The sequence below is a fragment of the Myxine glutinosa genome, chromosome 6, assembly GCF_964187855.1.
Source record: "Myxine glutinosa chromosome 6, kmMyxGlut1.1, whole genome shotgun sequence".
NCBI classification, from domain to species: Eukaryota; Metazoa; Chordata; class Myxini; order Myxiniformes; family Myxinidae; genus Myxine; species Myxine glutinosa.
The window spans coordinates 85,219,573-85,244,841 of record NC_136266.1 but is presented as its reverse complement, the minus strand read 5'-3'; the positions used below and the strand labels follow the sequence as shown (position 1 = coordinate 85,244,841).

General features: G+C 40.1%; 1 protein-coding gene across 1 annotated transcript in view; it reads left to right on the top strand.

Moving 5' to 3' along the window:
* Positions 1–25,269, top strand: part of LOC137430032 (ephrin type-A receptor 3) — a 493,848-nt gene that overhangs the window by 405,293 nt on the left and 63,286 nt on the right. Inside the window, exon 13 of the mRNA XM_078780089.1 lies at positions 23,499–23,624. Coding sequence (XP_078636215.1) covers positions 23,499–23,624 — 126 coding nt within the window. The remainder of the gene's footprint in view (positions 1–23,498; positions 23,625–25,269) is intronic.

The window sequence follows — 25,269 nt, the reverse complement described above, 5'->3', positions numbered from 1 at the left end:
GTCACCAACAAAAGGCAAAGAGAGTGCTGCTTGTTTGATGGATGTTTGAACATTTTTACAATCAAATACCAGGCACAAAGTGGAAGTTGAAAGTTCAAATTCGTATCGAAAATGTTCTTCTAACATGCTCAGTATGCACTTTCACATTTTATTTTCTAATTATTATAATTTTCATGCTACTTATCACCGGCATTGTTGTCCTGGTATTGCGGTACTCTCGTCGTACAAATGCACTTAACCAAGAATAAAAGCGGCCTGAGTTTTGTAAAATATTTCGGCATTTCTTCTCATAACATTCACGTAACAAGGCCACCACCGCAGCACTGTAACCTTGGTTCTTCCCTTGACCACCAATCACCAGCTCTGAAGGTGTGTTTTACTTACCTACATGCTGCATCCTCCCCTTGTTTCAGAAGTATGACCTCAAGGTCAGAGATAACAAAAATAATGTAATCCCCACTCATTCAAGATTAACTAGACTAACACTCGGTAGAGCGTTAACCTCTGCCAGACTGAACAGTTTACGTTTTGTATCCCACTGATAGGCCAGATCTGGATCTGTATCTCAACCAAAATCGAATTGGCTTGTTCTTGTTGCCTAACCAACTCATTTACCAAATTTTGTCATAACACTTCCACAATTTTTGAGATATCGTGCTATTTATCGTTTTTGGCCTAATCTCTCAATGGTGAAAAATGACTTGAAATTATGAAAAAAAATATTCTCGGATCGAGATCCGAATGTTCCCCAACATCTAATAAATCCGTCTTTGTCACACACCCAACCTGTCCACTAAATTTCATCCGAATCCGCCCACAACGTCTTGAGATATCCTGCTCACAGACGAACAAACAGGCAGATAGACAGGCATGGGTGAAATCATGACCTCCGTCCACCTTCGGTGGTGGAGCTAATAATAATAATAATTAAAATTAAAAAAAATTACTCCACTTAACAGCACTCACCAATTGTGTTCCAAAACATACTTTGCTTCACCATAAGCATGTTCCAGAAACTTCAACAATAGAGTTATCATGCTTTGGCATTCTGTTGTGACCTTCTCTTGTACTATGCTCAATTTTGTATCCTATCGCATCCGATCAATACATGTGTTTTCCCCCAGTGTGGAGGGGAACATAACTCTCCTTCGACCTGTATGTCCTTTCGGGTGCTTTCATCCCCCATCCACCCTTTCTCCACCAACATCATCTGGGAGGGTACTTGCTATCATCTGGGATGGTACTTGCTAACATCTGGGAGGGTACTTGCTATCATCTGGAAGGGTACTTGCTAACATATGGGAGGGTACTTGCTATCATCTGCGAGGGTACTTGCTATCATCTGCGAGGGTACTTGCTATCATCTGCGAGGGTACTTGCTATCATCTGCGAGGGTACTTGCTATCATCTGTGAGTGTACTTGCTCTCATCTGCGAGGGTACTTGCTATCATCTGCGAGGGTACTTGCTATCATCTGCGAGGGTACTTGCTATCATCTGAGAGGGTACTTGCTATCATCTGCGAGGGTATTTGCTATCATCTGCGAGGGTATTTGCTATCATCAGCGAGGGTACTTGCTATCATCTGCGAGGGTACTTGCTATCATCTGCGAGGGTACTTGCTATCATCTGCGAGGGTACTTGCTATCATCTGAGAGGGTACTTGCTATCATCTGCGAGGGTATTTGCTATCATCAGCGAGGGTACTTGCTATCATCTGCGAGGGTACTTGCTATCATCTGAGAGGGTACTTGCTATCATCTGAGAGGGTACTTGCTATCATCTGCGAGGGTATTTGCTATCATCAGCGAGGGTACTTGCTATCATCTGCGAGGGTACTTGCTATCATCTGCGAGGGTACTTGCTATCATCTGCGAGGGTACTTGCTATCATCTGAGAGGGTACTTGCTATCATCTGCGAGGGTATTTGCTATCATCAGCGAGGGTACTTGCTATCATCTGCGAGGGTACTCGCTATCATCTGAGAGGGTACTTGCTATCATCTGAGAGGGTACTTGCTATCATCTGCGAGGGTATTTGCTATCATCAGTGAGGGTACTTGCTATCATCTGCTAGGGTACTTGCTATCATCTGCGAGGGTACTTGATAACATCTGCGAGGGTACTTGCTATCATCTGCGAGGGTACTTGCTATCATCTGCGAGGGTACTTCCTATCATCTGAGAGGGTACTTGCTATCATCTGCGAGGGTACTTGCTATCATCTGCTAGGGTACTTGCTATCATCTGCGAGGGTACTTGATATCATCTGCGAGGGTACTTGCTATCATCTGCGAGGGTACTTGCTATCATCTGCGAGGGTACTTCCTATCATCTGAGAGGGTACTTGCTATCATCTGAGAGGGTACTTGCTATCATCTGCGAGGGTACTTGCTATCATCTGTGAAGGTACTTGCTATCATCTGAGAGGGTACTTGCTATCATCTGAGAGGGTATTTGCTATCATCTGAGAGGGTACTTGCTATCATCTGAGAGGGTACTTGCTATCATCTGCGAGGGTACTTGCTATCATCTGAGAGGGTACTTGCTATCATCTGAGAGGGTACTTGCTATCATCTGCGAGGGTACTTGCTATCATCTGCGAGGGTACTTGCTATCATCTGAGAGGGTACTTGCTATCATCTGCGAGGGTACTTGCTATCATCAGCGAGGGTACTTGCTATCATCTGCGAGGGTACTCGCTATCATCTGCGAGGGTACTCGCTATCATCTGCGAGGGTACTTGATATCATCTGCGAGGGTACTTGCTATCATCTGTGAGGGTACTTGCTATCATCTGAGAGGGTACTTGCTATCATCAGCGAGGGTACTTGCTATCATCTGCGAGGGTACTTGCTATCATCTGAGAGGGTACTTGCTATCATCTGAGAGGGTACTTGCTATCATCTGAGAAGGTACTTGCTATCATCTGCGAGGGTACTTGCTATCATCTGCGAGGGTACTTGCTATCATCAGCGAGGGTACTTGCTATCATCTGTGAGGGTACTTGCTATCATCTGCGAGGGTACTTGCTATCATCTGCGAGGGTACTTGCTATCATCTGCGAGGGTACTTGCTATCATCTGCGAGGGTACTTGCTATCATCTGTGAGGGTACTTGCTATCATCTGAGAGGGTACTTGCTATCATCAGCGAGGGTACTTGCTATCATCTGCGAGGGTACTTGCTATCATCTGAGAGGGTACTTGCTATCATCTGAGAGGGTACTTGCTATCATCTGAGAGGGTACTTGCTATCATCTGCGAGGGTACTTGCTATCATCTGCGAGGGTACTTGCTATCATCTGCGAGGGTACTTGCTATCATCAGCGAGGGTACTTGCTATCATCAGCGAGGGTACTTGCTATCATCTGCGAGGGTACTTGCTATCATCTGCGAGGGTACTTGCTATCATCTGCGAGGGTACTTGCTATCATCTGCGAGGGTACTTGCTATCATCTGAGAGGGTACTTGTTATCATCTGCGAGGGTACTTGCTATTATCTGCGAGGGTACTTGCTATCATCTGAGAGGGTACTTGCTATCATCTGAGAGGGTACTTGCTATCATCTGAGAGGGTACTTGCTATCATCTGTGAGGGTACTTGCTATCATCTGAGAGGGTACTTGCTATCATCTGAGAGGGTACTTGCTATCATCTGAGAGGGTACTTGCTATCATCTGCGAGGGTACTTGCTATCATCTGCCAGGGTACTTGCTATCATCTGAGAGGGTACTTGCTATCATCTGCGAGGGTATTTGCTATCATCTGCGAGGGTATTTGCTATCATCAGCGAGGGTACTTGCTATCATCTGCGAGGGTACTTGCTATCATCTGCGAGGGTACTTGCTATCATCTGCGAGGGTACTTGCTATCATCTGAGAGGGTACTTGCTATCATCTGCGAGGGTATTTGCTATCATCAGCGAGGGTACTTGCTATCATCTGCGAGGGTACTTGCTATCATCTGAGAGGGTACTTGCTATCATCTGAGAGGGTACTTGCTATCATCTGAGAGGGTACTTGCTATCATCTGCGAGGGTATTTGCTATCATCAGTGAGGGTACTTGCTATCATCTGCTAGGGTACTTGCTATCATCTGCGAGGGTACTTGATAACATCTGCGAGGGTACTTGCTATCATCTGCGAGGGTACTTGCTATCATCTGCGAGGGTACTTCCTATCATCTGAGAGGGTACTTGCTATCATCTGCGAGGGTACTTGCTATCATCTGCTAGGGTACTTGCTATCATCTGCGAGGGTACTTGATATCATCTGCGAGGGTACTTGCTATCATCTGCGAGGGTAATTCCTATCATCTGAGAGGGTACTTGCTATCATCTGCGAGGGTACTTGCTATCATCTGTGAAGGTACTTGCTATCATCTGAGAGGGTACTTGCTATCATCTGAGAGGGTATTTGCTATCATCTGAGAGGGTACTTGCTATCATCTGAGAGGGTACTTGCTATCATCTGCGAGGGTACTTGCTATCATCTGAGAGGGTACTTGCTATCATCTGCGAGGGTACTTGCTATCATCTGCGAGGGTACTTGCTATCATCTGCGAGGGTACTTGCTATCATCTGCGAGGGTACTTGCTATCATCTGCGAGGGTACTTGTTATCATCTGCGAGGGTACTTGCTATCATCTGCGAGGGTACTTGCTATCATCTGAGAGGGTACTTGCTATCATCTGCGAGGGTACTTGCTATCATCAGCGAGGGTACTTGCTATCATCTGCGAGGGTACTCGCTATCATCTGCGAGGGTACTCGCTATCATCTGCGAGGGTACTTGATATCATCTGCGAGGGTACTTGCTATCATCTGTGAGGGTACTTGCTATCATCTGAGAGGGTACTTGCTATCATCAGCGAGGGTACTTGCTATCATCTGTGAGGGTACTTGCTATCATCTGAGAGGGTACTTGCTATCATCTGAGAGGGTACTTGCTATCATCTGCGAGGGTACTTGCTATCATCTGCGAGGGTACTTGCTATCATCTGCGAGGGTACTTGCTATCATCAGCGAGGGTACTTGCTATCATCTGTGAGGGTACTTGCTATCATCTGCGAGGGTACTTGCTATCATCTGCGAGGGTACTTGCTATCATCTGCGAGGGTACTTGCTATCATCTGAGAGGGTACTTGTTATCATCTGCGAGGGTACTTGCTATTATCTGCGAGGGTACTTGCTATCATCTGAGAGGGTACTTGCTATCATCTGAGAGGGTACTTGCTATCATCTGAGAGGGTACTTGCTATCATCTGAGAGGGTACTTGCTATCATCTGTGAGGGTACTTGCTATCATCTGTGAGGGTACTTGCTATCATCTGAGAGGGTACTTGCTATCATCTGAGAGGGTACTTGCTATCATCTGAGAGGGTACTTGCTATCATCTGCGAGGGTACTTGCTATCATCTGCCAGGGTACTTGCTATCATCTGGGAAGTTACTTCATTGCTTACATTGATTGCCTTGTTCCTTTTATTCCCAACCTGCTCTTCCATACTATCATCTTGCTATCATCTGAGATACTTGCTATCATCTGAGAGGGTACTTGCTATCATCTGCGAGGGTACTTGCTATCATCTGCCAGGGTACTTGCTATCATCTGGGAAGTTACTTCATTGCTTACATTGATTGCCTTGTTCCTTTTATTCCCAACCTGCTCTTCCATACCATGCAGTGGTAACACTTGCCATGAGCTGGTGGGCAACTCTTTTTCTTCCAGACATACCTTGCTATAGTTTCCTGGGTGTTTCTCTCTGAAGCTCTTAATCTGGCTCCTGATATCCTGCTTGTTTCCTCATTTCTTACTGGCCCCAAAAGACAGAAAATGACAAGGCATATGCAAATTGCAATTGAGGGGTTGTTCCATTTTATCACGTTCCTTTTCTACCGCATAATCCTGAATCCTCAGAAGCTGACTGATTATCTTATAAAATAGCACCTCCAACTGATCAGCAGTTTTCCTTTTTTCCCCCTCATTGGCTTGTTTCCAAACAGCACCCTGTCCCCAGGCTCAATTGGGACCTCTCGATTTTCATCAATCAGTCGTTTCTGGCCATCTTTTGCACACTCAGCCTGCTCTTTAGGTCCGTCCTAGGCCAAAGCAAGGTGCTGTCTTCCAACTCCCTGGCAAAGCCTTCCATTTTCAGCATCAAGTCAATGGACAATCTATTGTGCTGACCAAACATTAAGCAGAAAGGTAAATATCCAATTATGCCATGTCTGGTACAATGATTTGTGAAACACTGGATCAGTACCTTTGGTTGTAGGTGTCTCCAAGTCCCTCGACCATCTCTATCTTGTTCGTTCTTGTTTTCCACCCCGTGAACCATTTTTACTTTACAAGATTAGCCCTTCCTTCATCTCTTTGCCTCTAGATAGAGATTTCCCTCGCCCTTATTTCTGATCTCTCATATTTTTGGGTCCTCTTCGTGTGCCTTGTTCATCTCCACCACCTCAATACATGACAATATTCGACCCCAAGCAGTGGCCCGTTGTTCAGCTATTTATGCTGCTTAATCTTGCATTTCCACTCGTACATCTCCTATTTTTACCCCATCTAAGACGGTGGGCACCATGTTTTGATTTTTCCTCTTCCTTGTTCCATCTCTGCTGCCAAAGGCAGCCACGGCAACTCATCTGCATTGGTGTTGCTCTTCCATGGGTTATAGACAATGTGAAAATCCTAAGATGCCAACTTTTCTATGCATCGCTGTGCTGAAGCATCCAGAGTGGCAATATACGTGACATATTTCAGTGGATTATTGTCTGTTTCTGCAGTGAACTTGTGAACTTGCTGTGTTATTTTGCAGTTTGTCTGTCACAGTACATTGCAGGGCAAGACACCCCAACTTGTACACTGCATAACGGGTTTCCAAGGGTCATAGGCCTCTGCTGACATATGCTATATCCCTCTGTTTACCATCCTGAAGTCGTAACAAAACCACCCCTAAACCTCTCTCCTGAGATCATGTTGAAGAATGAAAGGCTTGCTAAAGTCTGTAATCATCAACACACGTGCTGCGGTGAAACCTTTGAGGCAGTCAAAGGCTTGTTGGCAGTCAGCGACCCATTTGAATATTACGGTCACCTCCCTTCCCCTATGTTTACCTTTCACTGCAAAGAAAGAAACCCTTCATGTAGATACGGTGTTAACCCAAGAATCCCAGGAATTTTTGGGCCTCCTGCTTATACATTGGGATTGTCCCAACCCTATGGGCATGTGGTGGCCGAGGACATCACATGCCAGCCAAACATGACACCTGTTAAAGAAGATGGCACTTTGATGCGTCAGCCGCATCCCAAATTGCTGATGACTGAAGACCTGTACTACTGTTTCTACAGGCTCTTGCAAGGTTGTGGAAAACACAATTATCTCATCCAACTGAGAAATAATTCAAATCCCCAATGCAAGATGTCATCCATTGCTGAAATGAAGCAGAGGCATTCTTTCGGCCATAATGCATACGATTGAACTCGAAGAGACCCATTGGTGTAACGAAGACTGTTTTCCCCATGTCACATTGTTCAACTTCAATCTGGTGGTACCCTGCCTACAGATCTAATGTCGAGAACCATTTTTGCCCATGATGAGACAATGCATCCAACGCCTCATCTTTTCGGGGCAATGGGTATGTATCTCACACCTTCCGTCAATTAAATTGGCAACAGTCAACACAGTCATTCAGAACCATGTATTTCCTTAACAATAACCATTGGTGATGTACAAGTGCTCTCACTCAGCCGGATAATTCCAGCTTCTGCCATTTCCCAAACCTGGCTACAGGCACCCTGGAATTGTGCTGGAGGAATATGCCAATGTTGTAATTGGAAAGGGTAATCATCCAACAAAGCGATATCATGTTTTACAACCAGGTTCTTTCCGTTGTTCAAAGTATCCTTTGAAAATAGATCTGCATTATCCTGCAGTAGCAGATCCAAAGTGCAGTTAAGGGTTGGGTTTTGCTTCACAGTCTCTGGTAGATGAATCTCGCCTGCCTTCCTGAATTCCTCCTTGCCTCACCTGAATTGACGGTACCTTGGAGGTCATTATCCTCAATTGGGTCCACCGTGTAAGCCCTTGTAGTTTTCCATGCTGAAACACTACCTGCTCCTCGGATTGATTGTATACCACTAATCTTACTTGATGCTTTATTGTGGCGACCATGACCTTGTTGCTAACAGAGGTAAAACCATAATCATTCTCCAGCAGTGCTGTGAAGTTTTTGCTCCCCATGTTGTTCATCACTTGCCCCATCACACATCATGTGCATGTGGTAGTATAACTAATGTTTTCTGGCACATATATCGTACCTATCTAGTCTGACTTTCCTTGTGAATTCCCTTAATTAGTTTACACAGGCCCCATCACACCAAACAATGTTGTCTCACACTTGCCAGTTTATCAAGTTCATCGGCTCCTGTAAACAAATTGGCGGTGCCTTCCGACAATACATTTGTCCCAATTACCATTGGCATCATCTTCCTGTGGGATCATCATCTTGTGTCATCACACAATTGCGTGCCATTGGTCGGCACATGTAAGGCCTCGGTCATTAGCCTGTGCTAGATCATTTCACGAACATGCTTCATCTAACATGCCACATCTCATTAAACATTCCATAGTCTGGGGTCCAAGACCGCACTCATAATTGGCATCGTCATTACTGTATCCCCATCTCAGCATATTTGCTTTACACCTTCCAACTCCAGGACACAGTCTATACAGGCCATGTCAGGTTGTCCATGGTTGATTGGCAAATAGTATAAGTTTATATATTGACACAATGTTCATTAGCTCATCCTCTGAGGCCAGCTACAACCTTTCATTCCAAAGGTTCAGCCTCATTGAGGTTGGATTGCCCTCTAGTGAATGGACTGATGATCGGAAGCTTCTACAAGATTTAAGCCATTGAAGGATCACTGGATGGTCATGAAGAGGTTTCTCTCATCCTCTGACTGTCGAAGGTGTTCTATCTGGCTTGTGGGGTATTGTTCATTCATTGCATTACACCCTTCTGGTCAACTGTGAGGAGTTGTTGGTGCAATAAAGCAAGATACTTCCTTTAAACATCACTCTGTGCACCTCCAAATCCCCAAGGATGACGACAGGATGTGTTACTAACCGACCCCAGCTCATTCAATCAGCAATTCAATATTTTCCAGTGGTATAGCCATCAGATGTGCACACACACACACACACACACACACACACACACACACACACACACACACACACACACACACACACACACACACACACACACACACACAATGTTAAAGCTTGTGGAAGAGCTAGAACACTGAATTGATCAGGATGCAACAACATAACAAAAGGAACAGTAGAGAGAGGGGGGGGGGGGGGAGAGGGGGGGGGGGATTAAAGAAAATGTTGAAATTTGTTCCATGGGTAGGATAAAAGAGGAACCATTAGTGATGGTTAGCAGTGATTCTGGATTTTGGGAGTTTCACCAGAAGGGGGATGATGGTTGACCGTGTGTGCCATGCAGAAACCTGGGGGGTAGATAGGAGGGGATGGCAAAGCAAGGAAAGAGCAGAGGGTGCAAGACCAGAAAGGAGACAGTAAAATACAGAGAGACCATCGACTTGTCTGCGATGGGAATTATAGGTCCCAAAGACTCAGCTTCATCCCAGGATATTCCACTAACCTTGAAGGCCTTGGTTTCATTGGCGTCAAGGTGAGTGAGTGTGAGGCAGGGTGCTCGCCCAGAGGGGAGAGCAATATTCCATAAAGCTGCAGCTGGACAGGAGTTCGATTGCATGGAAGGACTATACAATGGCATATATATATACACTTGGTGACTTGCTTTGGAGGCCAACTTAGAAATGTCGTTTGCCCAAGAAAGATTATGGCTGATCGTGAGATCCCGGACTTTGAGTGCCAAACTTACTCAAGAAGATTGTTAAGAAAATAGATGGGAGGGTTTACCATTTGGTCATTTCGGAGAGAGATAGTGTGCGTAACATTTGTCAGGACTGAAAGACATATTCCAACTGTGTGACCAGCTTGTGATCTACCACTCATGCACATACATATAATACAAGATCACACCAGTTGTGATTTATTAAGGAACATAACGTTGACATAAGGTGGTAATGATAATAATAATGCTGGAATATAACTTAATGACAGGATTTAATGGAATGGAAATCTAAACAGTTTATTCCATCATCAGTCCTGTGACTCACAGATTTTCCCCCAACCTGCGGGCCTTCTTAGCTTTATGGAGGTCCAAATCCTGATTGTTGTGGAGTCACAACCACCTGAAGCTGCTCTGGAGCAATTGTACTGATGGAAATGGACAGCCATTCACATAATGCCCTTTTTGTCTGAAGCCTCTACCAGATTATCCCCTACCTCTGCTGGCTGCTGCTTTCTGAAGGGCCCTCAACAGTCATTCAGTAACTGCCCTTTTGCCCTGTTCATGTGGACCTTGGTCTGGAGGCTGGTGCTTTGCCATGTATGCATGCATTCCACTCTTCTGGTCTACTGTACTACCTGCCTTGCCATTTTGTCCAGAGTATTTCCTAGATTCACGATCCCACCCACTGATGGTGTCTGTTTCACTGCTCTGCTTGCTGCCTACTTTCCAAATCTTGAAATTAGTGTTCCTTCCACACCTACTTCACCCATTAACCAGGGTAACTCCTTGTTTGTTGCCTCCCTTTCTTGTGTATACTTGATAGCTGAATTTGCTCTTGTTTGTCTTCCATTTCTTCTGTTATTTGCCACTATTGGCAATTGCCTTTGGGATGGTTCAATTGATATGGCTTCTGTGTCGATGGGTGCCAAGCATTGATATACAGGGTATTTCCAAAAAGACCTGGACAACTTTGGTTTTTAACATATTTAGAACCACAAATGATACAAAAATACCCTTTGGTTTATATGATACAGAAACCCAAAAAGTTTTGTGCACACCATTAATACACTTCGATGTGAGCACCATTCGTCGTGCACAGGACATCAAGGCAGCACACAAGTTCTTGCCATGTTCGGCTCAGCATGTATGTGTCCACCAGTGTGCATGCAGTTGTGATCCGAGAACAAGATCCTGCAGGTTTGCTACCTTTGTGTTGTAAACAACATCTTTGACAAACCCCCACAGAAAAAATCAAGGGAGATTATGTCTGGCAAATCCTTCCAAAATGTTAATGTAGATTGTTGAGGTCACCTTATCCTCCGCAAAGAAAAACGGACACACCAAGCGGTCATGGAGAAAGCCTTACCACACATTGACCGTCACATATGTGTCGTTGGACTGTCGCATATGTGTTCAATAACCACATGGGGGTTTTCAGAGCCCCAGATCTTCAAATTGTGCCGGATGACCTTCCCCGATACATGAAAGCAAGATTCATCTGTAAACATGACCTTTTTCAGCTAATCTTCGTCATCCTCTATGCGACTGAGCATTTCCATGGCGAACGCCTTGCATTTGCGCCAATCGATTGATTTGAGTTCCTGCAGAATCTGCACCTTATAGACGTAAATCATCAGTCTTTTATGCAAATCCTGTTTGCAGTGGTGGTTGGTAGTCCCAGTTCTCCTGATGCACAGTGGATTGATTTCCTGGGATTTTATTGAAAGGATTTACACACTAGTTCAACATCTGCTGCACTTGTGCTTGGTCATCCAGTACGTTTCTGTTTCTGACAACTTCCAGTCTCCTTAAACCTCCTGTATCACTCTCTGATACTAGTCTGCGATGGCGGATTCCTTCCTTACCGCGTACAGAAATTACGCTGAACTTGCGTATCGGATCTTGTCTCGATGAACCATTCGACGCACTGCGTTTTCTCCTATGGAGTCGCCATTTTCTTTTACATTAAACCACCAGACCTGAAAATAAAGAAAACTTTGAGTTTCTCTGTCATATAAACCAAAGGGTGTCGTTGTATCTTTTGTGGTACTAAATATATTAACAACTATATTTGTCCAGGTCTTTTTGGAACACCCTCCACATACTTATCACTCACTCCACTAATAACTGCCTGAGTTTAACATATCCGTTTCCAAACGAATTTCCCACATTTTCTTTTTCTTCTTCCTGATGGACCAAAGCACCCAGAGCAATAGCAAACTGACCTACAGTTTTTTCATGGCCTCTGCACTCTGGCAAAGAACGCTCTCATAGGTCCGGCACATGCTGAACTCCTTTCCCACATTCCTCCACAATCTTCGCTAAAGCACGCTCCACTGTCCATTTTAAATGCTTTAAATTTGTAAGTGGAGCCCGTGCATCCCCAGCTACATATCTCGGCACCACATTCCATTGTTGAGTTTCTTTCAATAAGCCCTCACTGGCAAGCACACAACACATCCTATACCCAGTCTTCTGCTGAAACCCACGTTATTCTCGTAAAAACAGCTCTGTCGTCCAGTTAACCAGAGTAAGAAGGTATAATTTTAAACTGGTAGTGGTAGTTAATCACAAAAACATCTGATGCATAGGACCTATGGTCTCCTGAAGATTGCTGATCCCAGCCTGAGCACCAGCGTACCAACCTTTTGGTAGCAAAGCCAATCAAACCTTGGGCGAAAATCACCACTAAGCAAAATTCAGCTACAAAACAAACAAACTGCTAAATCACATGTTTCTCATCCAACATAAATATACGCAGGCACTTGCGATTTGTGTAACTCCACTCAGAACCCCTGCTCTGCCGCATCCTATGTTCTCAGAACAGCCGAATCTGAGTCATGGGAACCAAATGTTTCACTCTGTGTTGTTCTGATATTCGTGGACTCTCGTTATACTCATGTGCCCAGAAAATAATGAAAGCAGCCAATGTTTAAAACGTTAATTCTCGTACCCTTCAAGTAACACCACCACTGCAGCACAGCAACCTTGGTTCTTCCTTTGACTACCAGTCACCTCCTTTCTGGGCGTGGTTCACCTGCCTACATACTGTTTTTGCCACCTACATTATTAACCAGATATTGTAACAAGTACACATACATTCAAAGTACACCGCCCCATGCCAAATATTTAAATATGCTGCAGCGCGGCATTGCCGGGGCGCCTCAGGCGCCCGGCAATACCGCAGTGCAGCTCATTGAGGCTGCATTGGGAGGGAGAGGTGTACACTAATTGATTGATTAATTGTATAATAAAAATCAATAAAAGATTATCACAAAATATTTTCATAATCAATTGGCTAATCGCATAACTAAACCACTAGTGCTTCATCCGAAGATGTATCTTTTAGAAATCTAATTAAATAAGTCATTTATAAAAAATTAAATAATTAATTGATTACTCAATAAATAATTAATCGATTAATCAATAAATAATTAATAGATGAAATGATTAATCAATAAATCAAAAATATCCTTGATAGCCACATCACTTGGTCACTCATGTCCAAATATTAGCTTCCCAGCTCAAAATGTGCCTGAGATATTGGCCAAATGAGAAAGAAAATAAATAAATGATTAATAATGAAAATAAATAAATAATAATCATAAAAAAATTAAATTATTAATCAATTTGGTCAGAGAACACATAAACTACCACTATTTCATCATAATCTGTAACTTTAAAAAAAAAAAAATCTTTTGTCATTAATCAAATAATTAAATAATTAATCGATTCATTGATTAATTAATAAATCAAAAATATCATTTGCAGCCAAATCACCTGGTCATTGGCATGTCCAAATATCAGCTTCCTAACTCAAAAGGTGCCTGAGTTAATGGTCAGAAGAGAAAGGAAATTTGATTAATTAAATAAGTACTTAATTAATCGCGAATAATTAAATAACTCCTCAATTTATTGATTCATCAAAAAAAAAAAATACCGTTTTTGACAAAGGACTTGCTCACTCTTGTGCCGAAATTTCAGCTTCCTAGCTCAAAGGATGGCTGAGATATCGTCCGGACAACCAAGAAAGAAAACAAGAAAGAAAACAAACAAGTACACATACATTCAAAGTACACCGCCCGCATGCCAAATAATTAAATATCCTACAGCGCGGCATTGCCGGGGCGCCTTAGGCGCCCGGCAATACCGCAGTGCAGCTCATATAGGCTGCATTGGGAAGGAGAGGTGTACACTAATTGATTGATTAATTGTATAATTAAAATCAATAAGACTATCACAAAATATTTTCTTAATCAATTGGCTAATAGCATAACTAAACCACTAGTGCTTCATCCGAAGATGTATCTTTTAGAAATGTAATTAAATAAGTCATTAATAAAAAATTAAATAATTAATTTATTCATCAATAAATAATTAATTAATCGATTAATCAATAAATAATTAATCGATTAAATGATTAATCAATAAATCAAAAATATCCTTGAAAGCCACATCCCTTGGTCACAGTCATGTCCAAATGTTAGCTTCCCAGCTCAAAAGGTGCCTGAGATATTGGCCAAATGAGAAAGAAAATAAATAAATGATTAATAATGAAAATAAATAAATAATAATCATAAAAAAATTAAATTATTAATCAATTCGGTCAGAGAACACATAAACCACCACCATTTCATCAGAATCTGTAACTTTAAAAAAAAAAAAAATTTAGTCATTAATCAAATAATTAAATAATTAATCGATTAATTGATTAATTAATAAATCAAAAATAGTGTTTGCAGCCAAATCACCTGGTCATTGGCATGTGCAAATATCAGCTTCCTAACTCAAAAGGTGCCTGAGTTAATGGTCAGAAGAGAAAGGAAATTTAATTAATTAAATAAGTACTTAATTAATCGCTAATAATTAAATAACTCATCAATGAATTGATTAATCAAAAAACAAAAAATACCGTTTTTGACAAAGGACCTGCTCACTATTGTGCCGAAATTTCAGCTTCCTCGCTCAAAGGATGGCTGAGATATCGCCCGGACAACCAAGAAAACAAGAAAACAAACAAGAAACCAGAGTGAAAACTGAGTACTCTCTTTCAGCGTGCGTCACTGCCGAGCCCCCTTTGGTGCCCGGCAATGACGATTTGCAATGCCTGGAGATGGCATAGGAAAGGAGCGGTGTACAACAAGTACACATACATTCAAAGTACACCGCCCCATGCCAAATAATTAAATATGCTGCAGCGCGGCATTGCCGGGGCGCCTCCGGCGCCCGGCAATACCGCAGTGCAGCTCATTAAGGCTGCATTGGGAGGGAGAGGTGTACACTAATTGATTGATTAATTGTATAATTAAAATCAATAAAAGATTATCACAAAATATTTTCATAATCAATTGGCTAATCGCATAACTAAACCACTAGTGCTTCATCCGAAGATGTATCTTTTAGAAATTTAATTAAATAAGTCATTTATAAAAAATTAAATAATTAATTGATTACTCAATAAATAATTAATCGATTAATCAATAAATAATTAATAGATGAAATGATTAATCAATAAATCAAAAATATCCTTGATAGCCACATCACTTGGTCACTTATGTCCAAATATTAGCTTCCCAGCTCAAAAGGTGCCTGAGATATTGGCCAAATGAGAAAGAAAATAAATAAATGATTAATAATGAAAATAAATAAATAATAATCATAAAAAAATTAAATTGGTAATCAATTTGGTCAGAGAACACATAAACTACCACTATTTCATCAGAATCTGTAACTTAAAAAAAAAATTTTTTTGGGTCATTAATCGAATAATTAAATAATTAATCGATTAATTGATTAATTAATAAATCAAAAATATCCTTTGCAGCCAAATCACCTGGTCATTGGCATGTCCAAATATCAGCTTCCTAACTCAAAAGGTGCCTGAGTTAATAATGGTCAGAAGAGAAATGAAATTTAATTAATTAAATAAGTACTTAATTAAACGCTAATAATTAAATAACTCCTCAATTAATTGATTATTCAAAAAACAAAAAATACCGTATTTGACAAAGGACTTGCTCACGACTGTGCCGAAATTTCAGCTTCCTAGCTCAAAGGATGGCTGAGATATCGTCTGGACAACCAAGAAAGAAAACAAACAAGTACACATACATTCAAAGTACACCGCCCCATGCCAAATAATTAAATATGCTGCAGCGCGGCATTGCCGGGGCGCCTCCGGCGCCCGGCAATACCGCAGTGCAGCTCATTAAGGCTGCATTGGGAGGGAGAGGTGTACACTAATTGATTGATTAATTGTATAATTAAAATCAATAAAAGATTATCACAAAATATTTTCATAATCAATTGGCTAATCGCATAACTAAACCACTAGTGCTTCATCCGAAGATGTATCTTTTAGAAATTTAATTAAATAAGTCATTTATAAAAAATTAAATAATTAATTGATTACTCAATAAATAATTAATCGATTAATCAATAAATAATTAATAGATGAAATGATTAATCAATAAATCAAAAATATCCTTGATAGCCACATCACTTGGTCACTTATGTCCAAATATTAGCTTCCCAGCTCAAAAGGTGCCTGAGATATTGGCCAAATGAGAAAGAAAATAAATAAATGATTAATAATGAAAATAAATAAATAATAATCATAAAAAAATTAAATTGGTAATCAATTTGGTCAGAGAACACATAAACTATCACTATTTCATCAGAATCTGTAACTTAAAAAAAAAATTTTTTTGGGTCATTAATCGAATAATTAAATAATTAATCGATTAATTGATTAATTAATAAATCAAAAATATCCTTTGCAGCCAAATCACCTGGTCATTGGCATGTCCAAATATCAGCTTCCTAACTCAAAAGGTGCCTGAGTTAATAATGGTCAGAAGAGAAATGAAATTTAATTAATTAAATAAGTACTTAATTAAACGCTAATAATTAAATAACTCCTCAATTAATTGATTATTCAAAAAACAAAAAATACCGTATTTGACAAAGGACTTGCTCACGACTGTGCCGAAATTTCAGCTTCCTAGCTCAAAGGATGGCTGAGATATCGTCCGGACAACCAAGAAAGAAAACAAACAAGAAAGAAAACAAGTACACATACATTCAAAGTACACCGCCCCATGCCAAATAATTAAATATGCTGCAGCGCGGCATTGCCGGGGCGCCTCCGGCGCCCGGCAATACCGCAGTGCAGCTCATTAAGGCTGCATTGGGAGGGAGAGGTGTACACTAATTGATTGATTAATTGTATAATTAAAATCAATAAAAGATTATCACAAAATATTTTCATAATCAATTGGCTAATCGCATAACTAAACCACTAGTGCTTCATCCGAAGATGTATCTTTTAGAAATTTAATTAAATAAGTCATTTATAAAAAATTAAATAATTAATTGATTACTCAATAAATAATTAATCGATTAATCAATAAATAATTAATAGATGAAATGATTAATCAATAAATCAAAAATATCCTTGATAGCCACATCACTTGGTCACTTATGTCCAAATATTAGCTTCCCAGCTCAAAAGGTGCCTGAGATATTGGCCAAATGAGAAAGAAAATAAATAAATGATTAATAATGAAAATAAATAAATAATAATCATAAAAAAATTAAATTGGTAATCAATTTGGTCAGAGAACACATAAACTACCACTATTTCATCAGAATCTGTAACTTTAAAAAAAAAAATTTTTTTGTCATTAATCGAATAATTAAATAATTAATCGATTAATTGATTAATTAATAAATCAAAAATATCCTTTGCAGCCAAATCACCTGGTCATTGGCATGTCCAAATATCAGCTTCCTAACTCAAAAGGTGCCTGAGTTAATAATGGTCAGAAGAGAAATGAAATTTAATTAATTAAATAAGTACTTAATTAAACGCTAATAATTAAATAACTCCTCAATTAATTGATTAATCAAAAAACAAAAAATACCGTTTTTGACAAAGGACTTGCTCACTATTGTGCCGAAATTTCAGCTTCCTAGCTCAAAGGATGGCTGAGATATCGTCCGGACAACCAAGGAAACAAGAAAACAAACAAGTACAAATACATTCAAAGTACACCGCCCCATGCCAAATAATTAAATATGCTGCAGCGCGGCATTGCCGGGGCGCCTCTGGCGCCCGGCAATACCGCAGTGCAGCTCATTGAGGCTGCATTGGGAGGGAGAGGTGTACACTAATTGATTGATTAATTGTATAATTAAAATCAATAAAAGATTATCACAAAATATTTTCATAATCAATTGGCTAATCGCATAACTAAACCACTAGTGCTTCATCCGAAGATGTATCTTTTAGAAATTTAATTAAATAAGTCATTTATAAAAAATTAAATAATTAATTGATTACTCAATAAATAATTAATCGATTAATCAATAAATAATTAATAGATGAAATGATTAATCAATAAATCAAAAATATCCTTGATAGCCACATCACTTGGTCACTCATGTCCAAATATTAGCTTCCCAGCTCAAAAGGTGCCTGAGATATTGGCCAAATGAGAAAGAAAATAAAGAAATGATTAATAATGAAAATAAATAAATAATAATCATAAAAAAATTAAATTATTAATCAATTTGGTCAGAGAACACATAAACTACCACTATTTCATCAGAATCTGTAACTTTAAAAAAAAAAAAATTTTTGTCATTAATCGAATAATTAAATAATTAATCGATTAATTGATTAATTAATAAATCAAAAATATCCTTTGCAGCCAAATCACCTGGTCATTGGCATGTCCAAATATCAGCTTCCTAACTCAAAAGGTGCCTGAGTTAATAATGGTCAGAAGAGAAATGAAATTTAATTAATTAAATAAGTACTTAATTAAACGCTAATAATTAAATAACTCCTCAATTAATTGATTATTCAAAAAACAAAAAATACCGTATTTGACAAAGGACTTGCTCACTACTGTGCCGAAATTTCAGCTTCATAGCTCAAAGGATGGCTGAGATATCGCCCGGACAACCAAGAAAACAAGAAAGAAAACAAACAAGAAAACAAAAAAGACAAGTACAAATACATTCAAAGTACACCGCCCCATGCCAAATAATTGAATATGCTGCAGCGCGGCATTGCCGGGGCGCCTCCGGCGCCCGGCAATACCGCAGTGCAGCTCATTGAGGCTGCATTGGGAGTGAAAGGTGTACACTAATTGATTGATTAATTGTATAATTAAAATCAATAAAAGATTATCACAAAATATTTTCATAATCAATTGGCTAATCGCATAACTAAACCACTAGTGCTTCATCCGAAGATGTATCTTTTAGAAATTTAATTAAATAAGTCATTTATAAAAAATTAAATAATTAATTGATTACTCAATAAATAATTAATCGATTAATCAATAAATACTTAATAGATGAAATGATTAATCAATAAATCAAAAATATCCTTGATAGCCACATCACTTGGTCACTCATGTCCAAATATTAGCTTCCCAGCTCAAAAGGTGCCTGAGATATTGGCCAAATGAGAAAGAAAATAAATAAATGATTAATAATGAAAATAAATAAATAATAATCATAAAAAAATTAAATTATTAATCAATTTGGTCAGAGAACACATAAACTACCACTATTTCATCAGAATCTGTAACTTTAAAAAAAAAAAATTTTTTGTCATTAATCGAATAATTAAATAATTAATCGATTAATTGATTAATTAATAAATCAAAAATATCCTTTGCAGCCAAATCACCTGGTCATTGGCATGTCCAAATATCAGCTTCCTAACTCAAAAGGTGCCTGAGTTAATAATGGTCAGAAGAGAAATGAAATTTAATTAATTAAATAAGTACTTAATTAAACGCTAATAATTAAATAACTCCTCAATTAATTGATTATTCAAAAAACAAAAAATACCGTATTTGACAAAGGACTTGCTCACTACTGTGCCGAAATTTCAGCTTCCTAGCTCAAAGGATGGCTGAGATATCGTCCGGACAACCAAGAAAGAAAACAAACAAGCAAGAAAACAAACAAGAAACCAGAGTGAAAACTGAGTACTCTCTTTCAGCGTGCGTCACTGCCGAGCCCCCTTTGGTGCCCGGCAATGACGATTTGCAATGCCTGGAGATGGCATAGGAAAGGAGCGGTGTACAACAAACAAGAAACCAGAGTGAAAACTGAGTACTCTCTTTCAGCGTGCGTCACTGCCGAGCCCCCTTCGGTGCCCGGCAATGACGATTTGCAATGCCTGGAGGTGGCATAGGAAAGGAGCGGTGTACAACAAGAAAACAACCAAGAAAACAAACAAACAAGAAACCAGAGTGAAAACTGAGTACTCTCTTTCAGCGTGCGTCACTGCCGAGCCCCCTTCGGTGCCCAGCAATGACGATTTGCAATGCCTGGAGATGGCATAGGAAAGGAGCGGTGTACAACAAGAAAACAAGTACAGATACATTCAAAGTACACCGCCCCATGCCAAATAATTAAATATGCTGCAGCGCGGCATTGCCGTGGCGCCTTCGGCGCCCGGCAATACCGCAGTGCAGCTCATTGAGGCTGTATTGGGAGGGAGAGGTGTACACTAATTGATTGATTAATTGTATAATTAAAATCAATAAAAGATTATCACATATTTTTATAATCAATTGGCTAATCGCATAACTAAACCACTAGTGCTTCATCCGAAGATGTATCTTTTAGAAATTTAATTAAATAAGTCATTTATAAAAAATTAAATAATTAATTGATTACTCAAAAAATAATTAATCGATTAATCAATAAATAATTAATAGATGAAATGATTAATCAATAAATCAAAAATATCCTTGATAGCCACATCACTTGGTCACTCATGTCCAAATATTAGCTTCCCAGCTCAAAAGGTGCCTGAGATATTGGCCAAATGAGAAAGAAAATAAATAAATGATTAATAATGAAAATAAATAAATAATAATCATAAAAAAATTAAATTATTAATCAATTTGGTCATAGAACACATAAACTACCACTATTTCATCAGAATCTGTAACTTTAAAAAAAAAAATTTTTTTCATTAATCGAATAATTAAATAAATTAATCGATTAATTGATTAATTAATAAATCAAAAATATCCTTTGCAGCCAAATCACCTGGTCATTGGCATGTCCAAATATCAGCTTCCTAACTCAAAAGGTGCCTGTGTTAATGGTCAGAAGAGAAAGGAAATTTGATTAATTAAATAAGTACTTCATTAATCGCTAATAATTAAATAACTCCTCAATTTATTGATTAATCAAAAAAAAAAATACCGTTTTTGACAAAGGACTTGCTCACTATTGTGCCGAAATTTCAGCTTCCTAGCTCAAAGGATGGCTGAGATATCGTCCGGACAAACAAACAAGAAAGAAAACAAGTACACATACATTCAAAGTACACCGCCCCATGCCAAATAATTAAATATGCTGCAGCGCGGCATTGCCGGGGCGCCTCCGGCGCCCGGCAATACCGCAGTGCAGCTCATTGAGGCTGCATTGGGAGGGAGAGGTGTACACTAATTGATTGATTAATTGTATAATTAAAATCAATAAAAGATTATCACAAAATATTTTCATAATCAATTGGCTAATCGCATAACTAAACCAGTAGTGCTTCATCCGAAGATGTATCTTTTAGAAATTTAATTAAATAAGTCATTTATAAAAAATTAAATAATTAATTGATTACTCAATAAATAATTAATCGATTAATCAATAAATACTTAATAGATGAAATGATTAATCAATAAATCAAAAATATCCTTGATAGCCACATCACTTGGTCACTCATGTCCAAATATTAGCTTCCCAGCTCAAAAGGTGCCTGAGATATTGGCCAAATGAGAAAGAAAATAAATAAATGATTAATAATGAAAATAAATAAATAATAATCATAAAAAAATTAAATTATTAATCAATTTGGTCAGAGAACACATAAACTACCACTATTTCATCAGAATCTGTAACTTAAAAAAAAAAAATTTTTTTGTCATTAATCGAATAATTAAATAATTAATCGATTAATTGATTAATTAATAAATCAAAAATATCCTTTGCAGCCAAATCACCTGGTCATTGGCATGTCCAAATATCAGCTTCCTAACTCAAAAGGTGCCTGAGTTAATAATGGTCAGAAGATAAATGAAATTTAATTAATTAAATAAGTACTTAATTAAACGCTAATAATTAAATAACTCCTCAATTAATTGATTATTCAAAAAACAAAAAATACCGTATTTGACAAAGGACTTGCTCACTACTGTGCCGAAATTTCAGCTTCCTAGCTCAAAGGATGGCTGAGATATCGTCCGGACAACCAAGAAAACAAGAAAACAAACAAGAAACCAGAGTGAAAACTGAGTACTCTCTTTCAGCGTGCGTCACTGCCGAGCCCCCTTCGGTGCCCGGCAATGACGATTTGCAATGCCTGGAGGTGGCGTAGGAAAGGAGCGGTGTACAACAAGAAAGAAAACAAGAAAACAAACAAGAAAGAAACCAGAGTGAAAACTGAGTACTCTCTTTCAGCGTGCGTCACTGCCGAGCCCCCTTTGGTGCCCGGCAATGACGATTTGCAATGCCTGGAGATGGCATAGGAAAGGAGCGGTGTACAACAAGGCATTCTCTGCTTGAGGCTAAAACACACTTGTAGCTTTATACAGCTTCCATGCCGTTGACAGACCAAAAAAGGGTTCAAACGAGAAAGGATGGTCAACCCTGTTGCTCGAATTGGCAATATAATTAGGAATTTGGCCAGGGTGACAACACCAAGGGTGTCAACGCAATGGATTATTCTTGTTGCCATATTACATATTTTTTGTATATATAGTCGAGGCTCGTGGAAGAGCTAGTACTAGAACAGTGAACATATCAGGATGCAACAGGACAAAAGGAACAACAAAGAGAGGGGGAAACACCAACAGCAGAGCTAAAGGCCAAGACAGAGGGAGGTGGACAAACAATGGGTGTGGGGAGGAATGGGGAGCAGGAGAGGATGCATGGGATGAAAGAAATGAATGAGTACAGAAGAAACTCCCAGGAGGGAGAATTGGAAATTTTGAAGGAAGAGGGATTGGGGTGGCGTTGCGGAGGAGGTTAACGAGGGTTAACGATCATGGTTTTGGTTTGGGGGACGATCTGAGATGGTGGTACACAGCTGTGGGAGGATCATCCTGGCGATAGCCTTTGCAGGAAGCTCAACATCCATCCACATTGCACAAGTGACTTCATGTCTCTTCCAAAGGAAAATGTGCTCTACAATGCAGAACTTTCTGACGACACCGCAGCGGAATAGCAGCTCTAATTGGAAGCAAATCTTCCAGGAATTAAACCCTTGTATGATCGGACAGCTCGGAAGTGAGAACACTTCCACCATGATTGGACATGATACACAGTATTTCAAAATCTTCATGTCAATGAAATTAAGATGCAGCTATATTATTTTTTTATTGGAAACTTGTGTGATAATCACCAATGTTCTAACAGGTGCAGCTACAGGGTGATATGAGGGATGTTAGGGAGAGGGAGAGGAGATAATCTTTTAGGCAAACCCAATAATACTGATTCATCATAGCTATAGTAAGACTGACCCTCCTAACGTATTTCTAAGTATTGCCTGCATCCATACTTTCCCTGGAACCCACAGTTAAACTTCCTGGACTCAAAATGTATGTGGACCCCTTTACCTACGAGGACCCGTGTGAAGCTGTCCATGAGTTTGCTCGAGAAATTGATGTCAACAGGATCCTGATCGAGGGTGTCGTCGGAGCAGGTACGTAAGGCTTTTATTGATCCCAGTAATTCACAATAATTATCAAATGATTTATTTACATCATATGTTACTCTCTAAGGTATTGGAGTCTCTTCGTGTCCATAGATGTCGTGTGTAAACACAATGACTTGAGATTTGTTGTGGATTACTCATTTGTGTGTAAACAAAGTCCCACTTTAAGAATTTGAATCTTAGAGAACATGGCGATTATCACCAGCCAGAACAATATTAAAATGTGACATGTGTGTTGGTTGCCCTTTGTATTCGGCGTAGGCTGTTCATATGAACATACAAACTTCCTGGTTAACTTGGTTACATTGCAGAAGTTTCTCACCAGACAGAAAACGCACTCTGTGACAGCAAATCGTCTGGCGTGGTAGCAAGTAGTTTCCAAGAAGACCAGAATATTTGCTACCCAAAATCAAAGGAGGAATTTGTAATTTGTTCAAACTGCTGGACCATAACTCACCTACTCTTCATGAAGGACACCATGGGATCTTCAATGTCCACCAACTAATGCCAGCGGATGGAACACCCAGTTCAACGTCGTTGATGCGCCACACGTTGATGCATCGCCCTGCATGTGAAACACCAGGGTGACCGTTTATAGCTGGGCCAATAGATACGTTTAGGCTTGAACTTCTTTCTTATTTGATAGGTTTATTCTTTTTTGATAGGTTTATTCTTTTTTGATAGGTTTACACCCAGTTTACATAGGAAATAGGAGTGTTTACATAGGACACATAGGACATAGGAGTGTGCATACCTATAGGCCATGCTGCAAGCTACTTGTCACATAAATACAGGTTTAGAACCACCTTTAGAGGCCATTTTATCCCCGCAAAGCAGGGGTTGGCCTTTTTCGGGCACCGTGGTCCCATTTTTGAAGCAATGTTTTATGGCTGGATGCCCTTCCTGCCGCCAACCCTGTTAGTCGCCTTTTGCAACACACAGGGAATTACCAGTGAACTGTTACGTGGTCCCCTCGGTGACTACCTGGTCTCGGTGACCCCCGGACCGTGAGAGGACCTTCGCCAGCAAGTAGGATGATATATATGAGCTTTCGTAACGCAACCAATATGAATTCCGGTCAAGAAGAAACCCCACACCAAGGATCCGGAATAATCAATAATATATTCCCTGAGCAATCAACAACCATCAACAATGCACAATCAATATTACAAAGATGCAAACTCATCTACACTAACTCTAAGATGGCCATCTTATATATTCCTCACGTGAGCCCCACTCCTGACTCCCTCCGTGGTCAATGTCTCTCACAATGTCTCTCGTCTCCGCACACGGGCGGTTGAACGAACCCTGGGCGGACGTGCTCCAAACGTGCCGTCTCGTACCGGGGACAGCTGCTGCAGCGCCCCTCCTTGCCAAGCAACGGGGCAAAATCCAGCGCGGCTTCCAACGCGCGCGAGGCCCCAAAGTGCGACCCGTACGCGTCCTTGTAGACGGGGCAAAACCAAGCGCGGGTTGCAACGCGTGCGAGGCTCGACGTGCGACCCGTACGCGTCCTTGTAGACGGGGCAAACCAAGCGCGGTTTGCAACGCGTGCGAGGCTCAACGTGCGACCCGTACGCGTCCTTGTAGACGGGGCAAAACCAAGCGCGGTTTGCAACGCGCGCGTGGCCCA